This window comes from Anolis sagrei, chromosome 7 (genome assembly GCF_037176765.1).
Source record: "Anolis sagrei isolate rAnoSag1 chromosome 7, rAnoSag1.mat, whole genome shotgun sequence".
Lineage (NCBI taxonomy): Eukaryota > Metazoa > Chordata > Lepidosauria > Squamata > Dactyloidae > Anolis > Anolis sagrei.
The window spans coordinates 21,027,723-21,047,912 of NC_090027.1; the positions used below are offsets into that span (position 1 = coordinate 21,027,723).

A 20,190-nucleotide genomic window follows, 5' to 3' on the forward strand; every position below is an offset into this window, starting at 1 on the left:
GCAACTGTACTTTTGTCCGGACACAGACTCTGCTCATTGAATAGAATAGCTTCATTGGCATTGTGCTATTGTTCAGAGAAATTACATACCTTCTCTGCACACACCACAAAACACACGCCCATCCCTGCGCACTCCCACCACCACTGCGCAAACCCCAATGCCACATCAATGTGAAGCCATGGAGTTCAACGTAGCCACAGTTCTAGCCACTTCATCACATTGAAGCAATGAAACGGTTGGCTGAGTAAAGCTGAGTAGAGCTCCGTTTTTCAATGAAACAGATGACTTCCCTACCATCATCACACTAAAATGTATCCATGCAACTCAGTAGTACTCCGCATTCTTTGAGTTTATTTGTCTTCACATTATAGAAATTTGCCCCCTACCATTCCCCCCACCTCTCTTTGAAATCCCATCTTCCCTACTATCATAAATCATAATTTCAAGGAGTTGGAAGAGACCTCGTGGGCCATCCAGTCCAACCCTATTCTGCCAAGAAGCAGGAATACTGCATTCAAATCACCCCTGACAGATGGCCATCCAGCCTCTGTTTAAAAGCTTCCAAAGAAGGAGCCTCCACCACATTCCGGGGCAGAGAGTTCCACTGCTGAACGGCTCTCACAGTCAGGAAGTTCTTCCTCATGTTCAGATGGAATTTCCTTGTAGTTTGAAGGCATTGTTTCGCATCCTAGTCTCCAGGGAAGCAGAAAACAAGCTTGCTCCCTCCTCCCTGTGACTTCCTCTCACATATTTATACGTGGCTATCATATCTCCTCTCAGCCTTCTTTTCTTCAGGCTAAACATGCCCAGCTCCTTAAGCCGCTCTTCATAGGGCTTGTTCTCCACATGTCAGATGTTATATGTCTTCAATTCCAGAAGCAGGGAGGGAGGGAAAGCGGCAATGCTCTCTCTCTCTCTCTCCTGCCTCACATAGAAGGGTGGGGACCTTGGAAAACTATAACTCACAGGACTGCATATATTGGAGCTATGGTATTTGAACTAAGTTTCACCTGCATTCATTCCACAGTGTACATCCACCAAGAGAAGGAGTATGGACCTTGGGAAACTATGGCGACATGGTGAAATAATAATAATAATAATAATAATAATAATAATAATAATAATAATAATAATAATGGCATTTAAAATGGGCCCCAACTGCATTTATTCTCCAGTGTAGATGCACCCAGAAAGGAATGGACCTTGGGAAACTGTAACTCCCAAGAGGACTGGCATAATGATAATGATAATGATAATAATAATAATAATAATAATAATAATGAGAAGCAACTGGAAAAGCTATCACGATACGAGGATTTAAAGATCGAACTGCAAAGACTCTGGCACAAGTTAGTCAAGGTGGTCCTACTGGTGATCGGCACACTGGGTGCAGTGCCTAAAAACCTTGGTCTGCACTTAAACACAATTGGCATTGATAAAATTACCATCTGCCAGCTGCTGAAGGCCACCTTACTGGGATCTGCACGCATTATTCACCGATACATCACACAGTCCTAGACACTTGGGAAGTGTCTGACGTGTGATCCAATGCAACAGCCAACAGAGTATCTGCTGTGGACTCATCTTGTTGTGTTTCTAATAATAATAATAATAATAATAATAATAATAATAATAATGGCATTTAAAATGGGTCCCAATTGCATTTATTCTCCAATGTAGATGCAGTGTAGTGGTCTTCCATGATGGGTTTCCTTGTGGATTCGTAGGTGGCTGTGGAGCCCTATTCTTGACCCGCATCTTCTCCCACAGTGAAGGCATTGGTTTCCAGGTGGAACGCGGTCCCAGTCGGGGTTGGCTTGACGCGCCTTCCTCCTGGCACGTTTCTCTCTTTCCCCCTCCACTCATGCCTCCTCGAATTCTGCAGCACTGCTAGTCACAGCTGACCTCCAGCTTGAGCGCTCAAGGGCCAGGGCTTCCCAGTTCTGTGTCTATGCCAGAGATTTTAAGGTTGGCTTTGAGCCTATCTTTCAATCTTTTTTCCTTTTATACTGTAAATGCACCAAGAGAAGAGTATGGACCTTGGAAAACTATGACTCCTATGACTGCACAGCATGGAGATATGGCATAACAACAACAACAACAACAACAACAATCCTTCTCTCCTGACTTTCCCATGCAACACAAAGCACAGACATCAAGAAAGGAAGGGAAGGACCCAGAAAGGCTATTATTTAAAAAAAGAAATTGTTCTGGCAAAGTCAAAACTCGGTGAGCAAAAGGTAATGCTTTCACTAACTTTTGGTTCCCCACACAATTTCGCCTCCCACAATCTGTGGAAACGTTTCATCTTAAACCTGGGAGCAACAAATGCCATCACATTACAGAAACGGCCAATCATCCGGATCATTTCAAAAAATCCACTTCCCTACCAGCTATGGAAACATTTGAAAAAAAATGCTGGTACCCACACTTAAAATACACAAAGAATGCTCTTTCCTACACTTGAAGCCAAACGAATGTGATAAGGAAAGTGGCTTGCCGGATTTTAAGTGTAGCTCTTAGTGGAATTTAGATAATGTGATGAAGTGGTAGGATAAAAGCTATCCTTCAGTCTGTCTGTCCTTGCCTTTGTCACCCTGTAAAGTCTGCCAGATGGCAATAATAAGTCATTTTAAGGAAGGCCTTCCTCCTCAGAGCTGGAGAAGGGAGAAAGTAGGCAGGCAGTGGTCCCAATGACACACAAGCAACATCGGGTATATGCATGAATACACAGAATAGAATAGAATAGAATAGAATAGAATAGAATAGAATAGAATAGAATAGAATAGAATAGAATAGAATAGAATAGAATAGAATAGAAAGAACAGCTATAATAATAATAATAATAATAATAATAATAATAATAATAATAATTTATACCCCGCTACCATCTCCCCAAGGGACTCGGTGCGGCTTACATGAGGCCGAGCCCAAAGTACATCAACAGTAAAAGCAATAAGAAAACAATCAATACAACATAGAATCATAGAATCAAAGAGTTGGAAGAGACCTCATGGGCCATCCAGTCCAACCCCCGCCAAGAATTGCATTCAAATCACCCCTGACAGATGGCCATCCAGCCCCTGTTTAAAAGCTTCCAAAGAAGGAGCCTCCACCACACTCCGGGGCAGAGAGTTCCACTGCTGAACGGCCCTCACAGTCAGGAAGTTCTTCCGAATGTTCAGATGGAATCTGCTCTCTTGTAGTTTGAAGCCATTGTTCCGCGTCCTAGTCTCCAGGGAAGCAGAAAACAAGCTTGCTCCCTCCTCCCTGTGGCTTTCTCTCTCATATTTATACATGGCTATCATATCTCCTCTCAGCCTTCTCTTCTTCAGGCTAAACATGCCCAGCTCCTTAAACCGCTCCTCATAGGGCTTGTTCTCCAGACCCTTGATCGTTTTAGTCACCCTCCTCTGGACACATTCCAGCTTGTCAATATCTCTCTTGAATTGTGGTGCCCAGTTAAAATAAATCTCATAAACAAGAGTAAACAATAAACAGTAACAATAACAACAAGCATTTAAAACCTATGGCTGGGCCAAATGCAATAACTTATTGTCACTATTGCACAATGAAATTACATGCCTTCCCCAGCACATGTCATAACAACTGTGGTGTAATGTAAAATTAAACCACATGTAGTTCACATTTGATCAGCCCACTTGCAAGAGAAAGAAAACATGCCACACAGATGAACAATAAAGAACAAGTAATTTACTTTACGTAGTTCAGAACAACATATGTACAATCATGTGATCAGTTACATCAACTCACATAATGTCCTTTTATGAGAGATTTAAAATGGTCTTTCTTTGTCCATGTGGATAAACTCCTTCAGCAGTCCATGAAGTGGGAGTATACTCAAAAATCTGTCTCTCTTTCTGCTTCACTCCTCTCTCTCTGCTGCTCCAAACACCTGCATAGCTGAAGCGTGAACAAAAATGTAACAGTATCCGAAAGTCCCAGGCTCAGCCTGCTCCCAGCCTGCTTAATTAGCTTCATGGATATTATTTTACACACAGTGTTGACACACAGTGACGAATTCCTTACATGCTCCAACAAAAACAACACACCCATCCCTCCACACTCCCACCACCACCAGACACCCCCCCCCCCCCCAATGCCACTTCAGTGCGAAACCACAGAGTTCAACGTAGCCACAGTTCTAGGATAAAAGCTGTCTCTCAGACTGGGTTGTTGTAGGTTTTTTCGGGCTATATGGCCATGGTCTAGAGGCATTCTCTCCTGACGTTTCGCCTGCATCTATGGCAAGCATCCTCAAAGGTATGCTTGCCATAGATGCAGGTGAAACGTCAGGAGAGAATGCCTCTAGACCATGGCCATATAGCCTGAAAAAACCTACAACAACCCAGTGATTCCGGCCATGAAAGCCTTCGACAATACATTCTATCAGACTGTTTGTCCTTGCCTTTGTCATCCTGTGCCGTCTGCCAGATGGCAATAATTCGGAATATGCCGGGTGAGATAATAATAATAATAATAATAATAATAATAATAATAATAATAATAATAATAATCTTTATTTCTACCCTGCCACCATCTCTCCGATGGGGACTCAGAGCGGCTTACATGGGGCCAAGCCCGGACAACATAATATAACAATAAAATCAAAGCATATACATCAGACGACAACAACATTATCAAAATGACATTAATAATAATAATAATAATAATAATAATAATAATAATTCCAATAGACACAATTATTTATTTATGTATTTATTTTGCGCATTTCTACCCCGCCCTTCTCAACCCCCGAGGGGCGACTTAGGGCGGCTTACAAAAGGCACAATTCGATGCCAACAACAGACAATAAGATAAAACATGTATCAACAGCAATTATAAAACAATTAAAACAATCAAGTTATACATCGCAATCAATTAAAACCAATCTAATGTTCAATGTTCGCCAGCTCAGAATCCGTAAGTTCATTCCACATTGTCAAATCCTATTCATTCTGGTCGTCATTGTCCTTTGTCTATCTGCCAGATTACCCAAAGGCCTGGTCCCATATCCATGTTTTTAGTTTCCTTCTAAAAGAGAAGAGGGATTTTGATGACCTAATTTTCCCGGGAAGTGAATTCCACAGGCGAGGGGCCACCACCGAGAAGGCCCTGCTCCTTGTCCTCACCAATCGCACTTGTGATAGAGGTGGGGCCGAGAGCAGGGCCTCCCCAGAATATCTTAAACTCAGAGGTGGGAGATGACAATGGGTGGGCCACATATTCCGAATAAAGTAAAGATGACAATGGGTGGGCCACATATTCCGAATAAAGTAGAGATGACAATGGGTGGGCCACATATTCCGAATAAAAAACAATTAACAGACTATGATGAGATAAAATAGGAGTAGGATGTTTAAATGGAACTCATAAAACACACAGAGTTGTGGGACAGAACATCCTATTTGGAGGGCACGAACTCCATTAGCCGAAAACGTTGAGGGGGTGTAAAATATCATGCTGTGCACCTACTCGCCAAAGGCCAGGTTTTGAGGTTCTTTTTAAATGTTTCCAGTGAAGGGGCTTTCTTGATCACCCCAGGAGATAGATCCCTGAGAATGCGCCAAGCTTTCTTAAGGCTGCAGGACTTACAAAGTTCTTCCAAAAAGGGAAGAAAGAGGACAACCCATGCTTCTCTGGGCAAAAGTGGTGATCCTTTGTAGCGCCCAGGGGCGGCTCGTCCATTAGCGAAGTAAGCGGTCGCAGAACACTTTTTTTGCCAGGGGCGCAGAGGTGCCTCTGTAAATGCCCCTCGACCGCGACTTGAGGAGCGCCCCCTCAGCTCACAACAGCCCTAGCAGTCCGGGGGGAGCCTCGGCTTTCTTGCCTCGCTGCCGGGCGATCCTCTTCCCAAAGGGGTCAGGCCCTTGAGCCTTGCCTAGCCCCTCTCGTTCCTGCTCCGGCCACCGGGTGCGCGACCAGAGCTGGAGCTCAATTGTTCTCTGCGTTTGATCCCTTCCCCATGACCGGCATCCTTTCCCGATCCCCTGGCGCTCCACCCACCTCCTCTCCTCTCTCCAATCCGCGGGTGGGCCAAAGGGGTGGAGCCGCCGCGTCTGCCCCGCTTTGGGTCCGGAGGTGTGTCTGAAGACCCCAGCGTGTGCACCAAAAGTCTCCTCTTCTCCTGACTTTCTCTTCAGCCATTGGGACCGAGAGAGAGAGAGAGAGAGAGAGAGAGAGACCCTCTGACTGTAGGTATCTCCCACCTCCGCTCCCGCCTTTGTTTTTGCGCCTACCTTCAGGAAAGGTGGGCATTCCCACCTCTCTCTCTCTCTCTTGGTCCCAATGGCTGAGGAGAAAGTCAGGAGAAGAGGTGACTTTTGGTGCACACACCGGGGTCTTCAGACATGGCTCCGGACCCAAAGCGGGCCAGGCAAGGGAGCAAGTGTGGCAAGTGTAATTACTGGGATGTATAGTTCACCTACAATCAAAGAGCATTCTGAACTCCACCAATGATGGAATTGAACCAAATATGGCACACAGAACTCCCACGACGAACAGAATATATATATCAATGATTAGTTGGGGGGGGGGGGGTGTGTGTGGCAAAATACTGTTTGCTTACCTTTGAAAATTACCTAGGGCCGCCTCTAGTAGTGCCTTCCTATCTGCCTCGATGTCATTGCTAACCGTAATTGAAAAGCTTAGCTCAAAGCAATCTAGAGCCAATGTTTCTGCAGTCTTGAAATTGGGCTGTTTTCTCTATGAATTAACTCAAGAGGGGCTTCTGTAGGACCAGCCCCCAAGAGCCCTTTACAAAATACTAGATTTCTACTTAAATAAATGGGGCTTTCTTTTGGGAAGGAAGATATTATGGATTAAATTATTTGACCTGTTCCAAATAGAGAAGTTGGTCCATGGAAGTTCTCTTAGAGAAGCTTTACACCCAGAGGTAATTTTCAACGGTAAGCAAACAGTATTTTGCCCCCCCCCCCCCCGCAACCAATCACTGATATATATTTTCTGTTCATCGTGGGAGTTCTGTGTGCCATATTTGGTCCAATTCCATCATTGGTGGAGTTCAGAATGCTCATTGATTGTAGGTGAACTATACATCCCAGTAACTACAACTCGCATATGTCAAGGTCTGTTTTCCCCCAAGAGCGCCTCAAGAGCGCCCCTGGGCAAAATCAACTATACTGCAAATGCTTACTTTGCGTAATGATTGAGCCGCCCCTGTTTACACCTCATTCTTGGGGCTGGAGAATCTTGTCTTCATGCCTTCAATAGCTGCAGTTGTGGGTTTAAGGCAGTTGCAGTGTAATCCTGACTATATAACACAAGCTCTAAACTTGTGCTATCTCCTGTTGCTTGAGCACACTGGTGGCACCCGCCTTTATGCCGTGGTTCTGAAATGTTTAGCACTCTTTCTGTCTATTGGAATACAGGTCTCTTCTTTTCGGGCATCCTATAATTTTTATTTATTTATTTATTTCGAGCACTTCTTCCCCGCCCTTCTCAACCCCCTGAGGGGGACTCTGGGCGGCTTCCAGCCGGCACATATTCAATGCCTACAATTCAATACAATAAATAACATAACAATAAACATCAATAGTTAAAACATTAAATCTAAATAAATGAAAATGTAATGTTCGTTTGTGGGATTAACAGAACTCAAAAACCACTGGACGAATTGACACCAAATTTGGACAGCATACACCGAACAACCCAATGTATGTCCTTCACTCAAAAAAAAAAAATTGATTTTGTCATTTGGGAGTTGTAGTTGCTGGGATTTATAGTTCACCTACAATCACAGAGCAATCTGAACCCCACCAACGAAACAATTGGGCCAAACCTCCCACACAGAACCCCCATGTGGGCCACAGCAACGCGTGGCAGGGAACGGCTAGTTAATACAATAAAATCTCCTAAAAGGTCAGCCTGGTGGCCATCGTTTCGCCAGGTACATGAGTCCATTCAGCATATCGTAATCCGTTTCCAAAGCTTTCAGTCGTCATTGTCCTTATCAGTCTGCCTGATTACCCAAAGGCCTGGTCCCATATCCATGTTTTTAATTTCCTCCTAAAAGAGAGGAGGGATGGCGATGATCTAATTTCCCTGGGGAGTGAATTCCACAGGTGGGGGGCCACCACCGAGAAGGCCCTGTCCCTCGTCCCCGCCAGTCTCGTTTGTGACAAAGGTGGGGTTGAGAGCAGGGCCCCTCCAGAAGGTCTTAAATTCCTAGGTGGGACGTAGAAGGAGATACGTTCAGACAGGTACGCTGGGCCGGAGTCGTATAGGGTTTTATAAGTCAAGACCAGCACTTTGAATTGTGCTCGGAACTGGAGCTGACATAGCAGAGAGGTGGTATGCTCCCTGTATGATGCTCTGGTGAGTAATCTGGCTGCCGCCCACTGGACTAGTTGAAGTTTCCGAACAGTCTTCAAAGGCAGCCCCACATAGAGCGCGTTGCAGTAATCTGGAACTGGATCGGCAGCCAGTGGAGCTGACATAGCAGAGGGGTGGTATGCTCCGTTTGACACTCCGGTGATTAATCTGGCTGCCGTCCGTTGGACTAGTTGAAGTTTACGAACAGACTTCAAAGGCAGCCCCACGTAGAGTGCGTTGCAGTAATCTATTCGGGATGTAACAAGAGCACCCCAGCTGGAAAATTGCACATCGAAAGAAATGGGCATGAGCTATGCTCTTATATGGCTAACTTCAGCTTCTTTTTCTTAGTTTTCATGACAGCTGGCAGTGAAATCTTGAAGGCAGTCTCGCAAGTGGTGCAAATTGGACTGAAGTTGCAGAATATTGACAAGCACACCGAGCAGACGTAACCAACTTCAATGAGATTCCTGTGGCAGAAGCAAGCTGCCCTGTAGTCCACGTGAACACGGGGTGGGAGGACGAGTTGGGATCGTTGGTTACGATCAGGGAGAAACACCCACAACAAATATTGCAGAAGTGATCGCTTGTGTGGGACTTTCAAATAAATACCCCCAGTGATATCACAAGCCTGCTGCAAGAGCCCTGAATCAGACTCCAAAACGCAGGCGTCAATCAAAATATTCCGCTTCTGGGCCGCAAAGATGACATTCATAAAATTCATATACTGCAGTGCACTGTCTTCAGCAGTTTTTATGACCAATATCCTGGATTTAATTTCCTGGCCGGCTGATTTCGTTTTGCTCACCCTGTGAATATAGCATAATGCTTTCGCAAGAGATCCGGCCAGCAATGTTTCTGCCTGTTTCCATTGAAGCCTGTTGATTATCAGATTCTGCATCTCCTCTGCAATTGCTTCATTTATAGTAGTTAGTAACTCATACTTTCCATCCTTGCTACCAGACATATTAGCTTCTCCAGCCTCACCAAAGATATCGATAACTGCCCAACGCTTTCCAGGATACAGGAAACGGCTTTCATGTATATGACTGGCAATAACAGCAAGCTTGTTGTTGCGGTTCATAAACAAGTGTGAGTTTCCCAGCACCATGCTCGCATCAAGGCATTTTGACAATGTAAGCCTTGAGCCTTTCAACGCCTGCTTTCCCCACCAGATCGGATTAGCGTCCACTACTATGACTAAGAGATTTAGCTCATCATCGCCACTCATTGCTCTCGGCAGCAGGAAGGAGCGCAGTCTGCCTCTATGTAGTTACCAAACATGCACAGATGCAGTTGGTTACGACGCTCTCTATAGCACAGCCATTTTCCATTCAGTTGGTGGTTCCTTAAGGATACGCAGACAGTCCAGCCTTTGCTGAGCACTCTTCACCAGGGCTGCTGTAGGTGAGATCCTCCTTCACAGTGACACCCAGGAACTTGAAACTGCCCCCCCACCCAAGTCTACTGCTCCCTTATCTCTGTAGACTAAAAAAAGGGCAATAAATGCAAACAGCAAAATAAATAACATTGGCTTCCACCTGCAGGAGGAAAGGTTGTGAGCTGAGTGCAAAAATGAGCCCCCCCTTTTCCGTAGGTGTTTATTTTCACAGATGGCGTTCTTCATTTTCAATCCAGTGAGAGCCCATTAGTAAAAGCTGACTCACTCTTGCACAAATAATAATAATAGTATTGTCAAAGGCTTTCATGGCTGGAATCACTCAGTTCTTGTGGGTTTTTCGGGCTATATGGCCATGTTCTAGAGGCATTTCTCCTGACGTTTCGCCTGCATCTATGGCAAGCATCCTCAGAGGTAGTGAGGTCTGTTGGAGCTGGGAAAAAAGGGGTTTATATATTTGTAGAATGGCCGGGGTGGGACAAAGGGCTTTTGTTCATTTTCATGTTTTCTTCCTTTCTGTTGAAATTGTCCACATGTTTGTGGATTTCACACAGAGAATTTTACACAGAGAAGCCATTGAAATCCACAAACATGTGGACAATTTCAACAGAAAGGAAGAAACCATGAAAATGAACAAAATCTGGCCACCAGTATTAAAAAATTCTAAAATTGCAACAGCAAAAACAGCAGAGAGAAAAACAGGCAGGGACATCTAATCACCTTTCAAGAAGAGTTTGCTCCAGGCACAGTCACCCCATTGTGTGCTAATCAAGGTGGTCAGTTATAAGATTCACACCCAACTTACAAAAGCCCTTTGTCTCACCCTGGTCATTCCACAGATATATAAACCCCTTTTTCCCAGTTCCAGCAGACCTCACCTCTGAGGATGCTTGCCATAGATGAAGGCAAAACGTCAGGAGAAATGCCTCTAGAACATGGCCATATAGCCCGAAAAAACCCACAAGAACTGAATAATAATAGTACTTACTTTCCAACGAGCAACGAGCAGCGGCCAGGATGTTAACCGGGGCCCCTTACAGAGAGAGGTCAACCCTCCTGTTCAAGGAGCTCCACTGGCTGCCGTTTATTTTCCGAGCCCAATTTAAGGTGCAGGTGCTTACCTACAAAGCCCTGAACGGTTTGGGACCATCCTACCTGCGTGACTGCATCTCCGTCTACGAACCCATGCGTTCACTTCGGTCATCTGGAGAGGCCCTGCTCGTGATCCCGCCCGCGTCGCAAGTGCGCTTGGTGGGGACTCGAGACAGGGCCTTTTCTGTGGTGGCCCCCCGACTCTGGAACACCCTCCCCAAAGATCTTAGACAGGCCCCTACACTGGCAGTCTTCAGAAAGAACTTGAAGACCTGGCTGTTCCGATGTGCCTTCCCAGAATAGGAAATTATTTATTTTATTTATTTATTTTATTTACTTTACTTATATACCACTGTTTTCAGCCCGAAGGCGACTCACAGTGGTTCACAACCAGCAAAACAGCAGAAATTCAATGTCAGGTATAAAACAGTTAGCAATCCCGCGCAGCACACAATTAATAAACACTTATTACAATAACTAATCACTATCATCTCATCCACAAAAACATAATCCAGACTCATCAACCATTTTCCATTCCTATGTTCATTACCAATTATTGCACTAGTTATTCGAACGCCTGCTCAAACAACCAGGTCTTAACTTTTTTAACGGAATACCATTAGAGATGGTGCTAGCCTAATGTCCGTGGGAAGGGCATTCCACAGCCGAGGGGCCACCACCGAGAAGGCCCTATCTCTTGTCCCCGCCAACCGTGCTTGAGAAGCAGGCAGGATCGAGAGTAGGGCCTCCCCGGAAGATCTTAGAGTCCTGTGGGTTCATAGGCAGAGATGCGGTCGGATAGGTAGCTTGGGCCGGAACCGTTTAGGGCTTTAAAGGCCAACACCAGCACTTTGAATTCAGCTCGGTAGCAGATCGGTAGCCAGTGGAGTTGGCACAACAGGGGGGTTGTATGCTCCCTGCGCTCTGCTCCTGTTAAAATCATGACAGCCGAGTGTTGGACTAGTTGAAGCTCCCGAGCCATCTTCAAAGGCAACCCCACGTAGAGAGCGTTGCAGTAGTCTAAACAGAATGTAACCAGAGCGTGGACTACCGTGGCCAAGTCAGACTTCCCAAGGTACGGGCGCAGCTGGAGCACAAGCTTTAGCTGTGCAAATGCTCCCCTGGTCACCGCCGAAACCTGGGGTTCCAGGCTCAGCGATGAGTCCAGGGTCACACCCAAGCTGCGAACCTGCGTCTTCAGGGGGAGTGCGGCCCCATCCAACACAGGCTGTAACCCTATGCCCTGTTCGGCCTTGCGACTGACCAGGAGTATCTCTGTCTTGTCTGGATTCAATTTCAATTTGTTCGCCCTCATCCAGACCGTCACAGCGGCCAGGCACCGGTTCAGGACCTGGACAGCCTCCTTAGTAGCAGGTGGAAAGGAGTGACAGAGTTGGACATCATCCGCGTACAGATGACACCGTATCCCGAAACTCCGGATGATCTCCCCCAGCGGCTTCATGTAGATGTTAAATAACATGAGAGACAATATTGAGCCCTGAGGAACCCCACAAGACAATGGTTGTGGGGTTGAACAGGTGTCCCCCAACAACACCTTCTGAGATCGACCCTCTAGGAATGACCGGAGCCACTGCAAAACAGTACCTCCAAGACCCATCCCCGCGAGACGTCCCAGAAGGATACCGTGGTCGACGGTATCGAAGGCCACTGAGAGGTCCAGCAGCACCAACAGGGACACACTCCCCCTGTCGAGCTCCCGGCGCAGATCATCCACTAAGGCGACCAAGGCTGTCTCGGTACCATGTCCCGGCCTAAAACCAGACTGTGCCGGATCTCGATAATCCGTGACCTATAAAACCCTATACGGCTCCGGCCCAGCATACCTGTCCGAACGTATCTCCTTCTATGTCCCACCTTGGAGTTTAAGATCTTCTGGGGAGGCCCTGCTCTCGGCCCCGCCTCTATCACAAGTGAGGCTGGTGGGGACGAGGGACAGGGCCTTCTCAGTAGTGGCCCCTCGCCTGTGGAACAGGTGTCCCCCAACAACACCTTCTGAGATCGACCCTCTAGGAATGACCGGAGCCACTGCAAAACAGTACCTCCAAGACCCATCCCCGCGAGACGTCCCAGAAGGATACCGTGGTCGACGGTATCGAAGGCCACTGAGAGGTCCAGCAGCACCAACAGGGACACACTCCCCCTGTCGAGCTCCCGGCGCAGATCATCCACTAAGGCGACCAAGGCTGTCTCGGTACCATGTCCCGGCCTAAAACCAGACTGTGCCGGATCTCGATAATCCGTGACCTATAAAACCCTATACGGCTCCGGCCCAGCATACCTGTCTGAACGTATCTCCTTCTATGTCCCACCTTGGAGTTTAAGATCTGCTGGGGAGGCCCTGCTCTCGGCCCCGCCTCTATCACAAGTGAGGCTGGTGGGGATGAGGGACAGGGCCTTCTCAGTGGTGGCCCCTTGCCTGTGGAACAGGTGTCCCCCAACAACACCTTCTGAGATCGACCCTCTAGGAATGACCGGAGCCACTGCAAAACAGTACCTCCAAGACCCGCAAGGCGGGGATGGGTCTTGGAATTCATCCATGTCTCTTATTTCTTTAACCTTATCTATCCATTCATCGATAATGGGAATCTGTTCTTTTTTCCAATATCTGGCAAAAGTAATCCTCGCTGCTGTTGTAATGTATGTTAATAATTTGTCTTCATTTTCTTCAAGTTGTAAGTCCAGGTCTGTGAAACATAATAAATAATACTCAGGCTTCTTCTTAAACTTCCTTTTCAGTATTTTTTGTGTTTCCTCATGTATTCGTGACCAGTACTTAGACGTTTCTTTGCATGTCCACCACATATGGTAGAATGTACCTGTTTGTTCACTACACTTCCAACATTTGTCTGGGATGTTTTTATACACAAGACTTAATTTATTGGGAGTAAGGTATCATCTATAGAACATTTTGGGCCAATTTTCTTTAAATCCATAGCGTAAGTATATTTCAACTTTTTATTCCACATTTGTTCCCATTCTCTAAATTGAATGGGCCTTCTTAAATTTTCTGCCCATTTAATCATGCATGTTTTATTTCTCTCTTTCGCCCTCCATTCGTGCCTCTTCAAATTCTACAGCACTGCTGGTCACAGCTGACATCCAACTGGAGCGCTCAAGGGCCAGTTCTCAGTGTCTATGCCAGAGTTTTTAAGGTTGACCTTAAGCCCGTCTTTAAATCTCTTTTCCTGTCCTCCAACATTCCGTCTTCCATTCTTAAGTTCAGAGTAGAGCAACTGCTTTGGGAGACGGTGGTCAGGCATCTGGACAACTTGGCCGGTCCAGCAGAGTTGATGGCGGAGGAACATCACTTCAGTGCTGGTGGTCTTTTCTTCTTCCAGCACGCTGACATTTGTCCGCTTGTCTTCCCAAGAGATTTGCAGGATTTTTCAGAGGCAACACTGATGGAATCGTTCCAGGAGTTGCATGTGATGTCTGAAGACAGTCCACGTCTCGCAGGCATATAGCAGGGTTGGGAGGACAATAGCTTTATAGACAAGCACCTTGGTATTCCTACGGATGTCCTGGTCCTCAAACACTGTCTGCTTCATTCAGAAAAAAACTGAACTCACAGAGTTCAGGCGGTGTTGTATTTTGGTTTCGATGTTGACTTTGGTGGAGAGGTGGCTGCCAAAGTATCGGAAGTGGTCAACATTTTCTAATGTTACACCATTAAGCTGTATCTCTGGCATTGGAGAGGGGTTGGCTGGTGTCTGCTAGAAGAGCACTTTGGTTTTCTCGGTGTTCAATGACAGGCCGAGCTTCGTGTATGCTTCTGCGAAGGTGTTTAGAGTGGCTTGTAAGTCTTCTTCTGAATGTGCACAGATGACATTGTCATCAGCATACTGGAGTTCTCTAACATGTTGTAACCTAGATTTTGGCTTTCAGTCTGCTGAGGTTAAACAGCTTGCCATCTGTCCAATAGATGATTTCCACTCTGGTGGGAAGCTTCCCATCAACAAGGTGAAGTATCATAGCGATGAAGATGGAGAATAAAGTTGGGGCAGGAACACATCCCTATCTGACACCTGATTTCACCTTAAATGGGTCACAACACTTGCAAACAAATAGGCTTTCTGTTGACCTCGAGTGAACTGGGCGTTTCCTCAAATCTCCGCCAGGGGTCGCGTCCTCCTCACCCACTCTCCATTGCCACCTCCTCGTTTTCCTCTCGCGAGATTTGGCGCCTTCTCTCCGCCCCCAGACGTTCCCCTGCCAAGATGGCGGCGCCCTGGTTGAGTCCCGCGCGGGGCGCCTGGCGGGTGAGTCCGGGGGGAGGGGAACGGAGCCTGCTTCCGGTTCCGGCAATGACCCCCCCTCTGCCCACGTCATAGAACCCCCAAGTGCCGTCCAGTCCGACCCCCATCTACCACAAAGGAAGGCACCATTCGATCCCTCCTGGAAGATGGCCATCCAGCCACAAATATAGATACGATTGAGATAGATATGCAGCAAGGCTATTCAATGCTACTCAAGGTGGCTAATAGCAACATTCACACTTGCCTCAAACAGACAAAAGAGTTCTTTCTCCCACCCTGGACATTATTCCACAGATATATAAACCCCACTTGCCTAGCTACCAACAAACCTCACAATGGGCTGTTGTAGGTTTCTCCGGGCTATATGGCCATGTTCTAGAGGCATTCTCTCCTGACGTTTCGCCTGCATCTATGGCAAGCATTCTCAGAGGTAGTGAGGTCTGTTGGAAGTAGGAAAATGGGTTTATATATCTGTGGAATGACCAGGGTGAGACAAAGGACTCTTGTCTGCTGGAGCTAGGTGTGAATGTCTCAACTGACTACCTTGGTTAGCATTGATGGCCTGGCAGTGCCTGGAGCAATCTTTTGTTGAGAGGTGATTAGATGTCCTCTCAGCCGACTGAAAGCCAAAACAGTTGTCCGTGTTGGGTCTGTGCTCAAGTTTGGCTAAGATCTATCATTGGCTAGGTTCAGCATTCACTGGATAAGGGTGAACTACAACTCCCAGAATTAAAGGAGAATCACCCCCAAACCCCAACTGCGTGCACAGTTGGCTATTTTAGGTCTGTGTGCAAAGTTTGGTCCAGATGCATCATTGGCTGGATTCAGTGCTATCTGGATAAGGGTGAACTATAACTCTCAGATTCCCAGGGCAATCACTCCCAATCTGCTTGTATTCACAGTTGTCCATGTTGGGTCTGTGTACCAAGTTTGTTGTTGTGCTGTTCTAATTTTAGAGTTTTTAAATACTGGTAGCCAGATTTTTCATTTTCATGGTTTCCTCCTTTCTGTTGAAATTGTCCACATGCTTCTTCTGGATTTCAATGGCTTCTCTGTGTAGTCTGACATGCTGGTTGTTGGTGTGGTCCAGCATTTCTGTGTTCTCAAATAATATGCTGTGTCCAGGTTGGTTCCTCAGGTGCTCTGCTATGGCTGACTTCTCTGGGTGAAGGAGTCTGCAGTGCCTTTCATGTTCCGTGTTTGGGCAATGCTGCGTTTGGTGGTCCCTATGTAGACTTGTCCACAGCTGCATGGTATACGGTAGACTCCTGCAGAAGTGAGAGGATCCCTCTTGTCCTTTGCTGAACGTAGCATTTGTTGGATTTTCTTGGTGGGTCTGTAGATAGTTTGTATGTTGTGTTTCCTCATCAGCTTCCCTGTGCGGTCAGTGGTTCCCTTGATGTATGGCAAGAACACTTTCCCTCTGGGTGGATCTTTGTCTCGGTCTTGTTCTCGGTCTTGCAGCTCCTCTGATGTCTGAGGTGGAGTCTCCATTGGCCTGTAGAGCCCAGTTGAGGTGGTTCAGTTCATCACCCAAGTCAAAAAAGAAGCACCATTAAAGCCTTGGTACACCATGCAAAAAGAAAGTGAACCCCACCTCCTCCAAGATGAACTGAACCACCTAAAACAGCGTTTCTCAACCTGGGGGTCAGGACCCCTGGAGGGGACGCGAGGGGGTGTCAGAGGGGTCACCAAAGACCACCAGAAAACACAGTGTTTTCTGTTGGTCATGAAGGTTCTGTGTGGGAAGTTTGGCCCAATTCAATCGTTGGTAGGGTTCAGAATGCTCTTTGATTGTAGGTGAACTATAAATCCCAGCATTTACAACTCCCAAATGTCAAGGTCTATTTCCCGCAAACTCCACCAGTGTTTACATTGGGAATATTAAGAATTCGTGCAAGTTTGGTCCAGATCCATCATTGTTTGAGTCCACAGTGCTCTCTTGATGTAGGTGAACTACAACTCTCAAACTCAAGGTCAATGCCCACCAAACCCTTCCAGTATTTTCTGTTGGTCAGGGGAGTTCTGTGTGCCAAGTTTGATCCAATTCCATCGTTGGTGGAGTTCAGAATGCTCTTTGATTGTAGGTGAACTATAAATCCCAGCAACTACAACTTCCACAGGACAAAATCAATACCCTCCCCCAATCCCACCAGTATTCAAATTTGGGTGTATTGAGTATTTGTGCCAAATTTGGTCCAGTGAACTAAAATACATCCTGCATCTCAGATATTTACATTACGATTCATAACAGCAGTAAAATGACAGTTATGACAGTAGCAATGAAATTAATTTTATGGTTGGGGGTCACCATCACATGAGGAAGCGGATTAAGGGGTCGTGGCATTAGGAAGGTTGAGAACCACTGACCTAAAACAAAAGATTGTCCCAGGACTAAGCTGGATGGCCATCTGTCGGGGTGTTTTGATTTTGCTTTCCCTGTATGGCAGGGGGGTGGACTAGATGGTCTACGTGGTCTTTTCAGCTTGATGATTCTATGGTTCTCTGCTCCTCCCAGGCCTTCGTTTTCTATGAGGGACAATTGGGTGCCCCTCCAAGGGGAGTCCTCTCCGCTTCCCGAGGCATCCAGACCACTGCTTCCTGCTTGAAGGTATTATTATTATTGCTGTTGTTCTTATTTCTATTTGAAAAGAGACCCAAAGGCAAGCTCCTTGGACAGGAGGGTTATTGGAGACCCCGCTCTCTGCCTCCTGGACTTAAAAGGAGGGTTCCCCTTCTCTGTTGACATTCGGCGTCTCTCTTCCAGAACCAAGCAGCCCGTGTCCGCGTGGGGAAAGGGGACAAGCCGGTGACTTACGAAGAAGTCCACCCTCCGCACTATATTGCGCACCGGAAGGGATGGCTCTCCCAGAACACCAGTGAGTGGGTCGGAGGGACAGAAGGGCCTGCCATAACTACGTTTTGAAAGAGGCCATGTGCCCGGGAGGCCCTTTGTGGCAAAAGTGGTGGCGGGAAAGACTGGTTTAGTGGGAGGATCCCTTGTCCTTCTGTTTACCTTTCAGAGTTTGATGTAGGAACCTCTGGGATTGTGGGCACTGCAGCTTGGGCTTCTGGTGGAACTGGAGGTCTCTTTCACACCAACTAATCCAACGCACCAGAAGGCCAACAGAACTGGTCTTTCCTCTTGCCCTTCTTATCTTTCTTTCCCCTTCCTTCCTTCCTTCCTTCTTTATTTACTAGCAGTCCCCTGCCACACTTTGCGGTTTCCCAGTGTGTATGTATGTGTATATGTGTATATATGTGGTTTTGCGCATGCGTTGTAGTGTATTTTTTTATTTTTGGACTTTTGGAGTCCCTTCCACTGTGTTTTTCAGTGTTTTATGAGTGATGGTCACTTGTTGGCCTGATAGGTGTCTTGTGTCCAAATTTGGTGTCAAGTTGCCCAGTGGTTTTTGAGTTATGTTAATCCCACAAACAAACATTACATTTTTATTTATATAGATTTATTTACGACATTTATATGCCGCCCTTCTCACCTCGAAGGGGACTTAGAGTGGCTTAGATACAATATACTATATTATTAGCATAGTACTATGTCAGTTTTAAATATTACTGTATTGTATTATACCATTATATTGTGATATTATTAGTAATATTACATGTAATATAAATATATAATTATAATATCATAGTATTATTATTAGTATTATATTGCATTACATTATAATATTGTAAATATTATATGTATATACAATATATTATGTTGTTGTTCATTTGTTCAGTCGTTTCCAACTCTTTGTGACCTCATGGACCAGCCCATGCCAGAGCTCCCTGTCAGCGGTCACCACCCTCAGCTCCTTCAAGGTCAATCCAGTCACTTCAAAGATCCCATCCATCCATCTTGCCCTTGGTCGGCCCCTCTTCCTTTTTCCTTCAATTTTCCTCAGTATAATTGTCTTCTCTAAGCTTTCCTGTCTGTAATATATTACATTACATTACATTATATTGTTAACATAGCACAGGAGACAAGGTGGAACTGTCTTCTGCCCCTCTCTCTCTTCACTCTGGCCCAGAGTGGCAGTTGGCGCTGGTGGGAGGAGTCCCCAGCGGATGACCTTCCTTTCTTCCCTGTAGGCCACCTTAATGGAGAGCTGGGGGCGGCAGAGCGGGCCGTGGAGGATGTCTTCATCCGCAAGTTCATCCACGGCACTTTCCATGGCTGCCTGGCCAACGAGATTGTGCTGAAGCGGCGTGCCAACACCCTGATCATTTGCGCCATCTTCCTGCAGAGGCTGCCCCCGTCCAAGTTCTACTTCCTGATCGGCTACACAGAAACACTGCTATCCTTCCTCTACAAATGTCCCGTCAAGATGGAAGTGCAGACAGTGCCCGAGAAGGTGGTCTACAAGTACATCTAGTCCCTGTCATGGGAGCCTGGCTCTGGTCTGTCAGGGGGTCTCTAGAGCAGGGCTGAGGGCTTCTTGCTCCCTTCCCATGGGCCTGGCAGGACTGGAAATGGGGGCCCTGTTTGTTCTTGGTCATTTCCTGAGGAGGAGGATGCCCACAAGCAGAGACTCAGAGAACCTTGGTTGCTGCTGTGAAATCCGTTGGGGTTCCAGGATGCTGCTCATAACAAAAAAATTAGCTGCTTTTCGCAGTTCCCTATTTGTGTGTGCCTCTTGTTTCCTTTCTCCTTTTTTGGTACACCTTTATTTGGAAATTTCTGGCAAAAGCTACTGACTTGATTCACCCTTGAGGATAGGCAAACGCACCAAGCTGCTGCCTCCTCTTTTGCACCCCTGTTACAGCTTGAAAGTGGAATCTGCTGCACTTCAGGGGAGGAAAGAGGAGAAGAACCCACAGGGCAGAGGCCACGTTGTGGGCTGCATTGCGATTCAGGGGGCAATGCTTGTGTACGGAAATGAAGCAAATTCAAGTGGGAGACCTGCCTTGTAGTTGCAGTTTTCAGGAGTTGGAGGGAGGAGGAAGCAAGGTCTCCTGCCACATGGGCCTTTCCTGAGGGGGAAGAAAGAGGTGCGGATGTCATGGGCAGTTGCATGCTCTTCCACAGCCAGAAGGGCCACACTAGGGAATTCTTCAGCTCCT

General features: G+C 46.5%; 2 protein-coding genes and 1 pseudogene across 2 annotated transcripts in view; 2 read left to right on the forward strand and 1 right to left on the reverse strand.

The window, feature by feature from the left end:
* NPC1L1 (NPC1 like intracellular cholesterol transporter 1) overlaps nucleotides 1-16 on the forward strand; it is a 43,213-nt gene extending 43,197 nt beyond the window's left edge. The window contains exon 20 of the mRNA XM_067470862.1: nucleotides 1-16. This exon is cut by the window's left edge and continues 329 nt beyond it. The gene's annotated coding sequence lies outside the window, so the exon portion shown is untranslated.
* Nucleotides 17-8,664: 8,648 nt separating this feature from the next.
* Nucleotides 8,665-9,786, reverse strand: LOC132782622 (general transcription factor IIH subunit 3 pseudogene; annotated as a pseudogene).
* Nucleotides 9,787-15,044: 5,258 nt separating this feature from the next.
* MRPS24 (mitochondrial ribosomal protein S24) lies at nucleotides 15,045-19,749 on the forward strand. Its single transcript, XM_060787359.2, has 4 exons — nucleotides 15,045-15,126; nucleotides 17,642-17,734; nucleotides 17,891-18,002; nucleotides 19,219-19,749. Exons 1-4 carry the CDS (start codon nucleotides 15,085-15,087, stop codon nucleotides 19,500-19,502), a joined length of 531 nt encoding a protein of 176 aa, XP_060643342.2. The 5' UTR covers nucleotides 15,045-15,084; the 3' UTR covers nucleotides 19,503-19,749.
* Nucleotides 19,750-20,190: the final 441 nt, after the last annotated feature.

Excerpts from the sequence above, each read along its gene's own strand:
- MRPS24 (XM_060787359.2), top strand. The coding sequence starts at position 15,085 with ATGGCGGCGCCCTGGTTGAGTCCCGCGCGGGGCGCCTGGCGG. Across the intron at positions 17,735-17,890 it reads CCACTGCTTCCTGCTTGAAG|AACCAAGCAGCCCGTGTCCG; the intron begins GTATTATTATTA and ends TCTCTCTTCCAG. Across the intron at positions 18,003-19,218 it reads ATGGCTCTCCCAGAACACCA|GCCACCTTAATGGAGAGCTG; the intron begins GTGAGTGGGTCG and ends TCTTCCCTGTAG.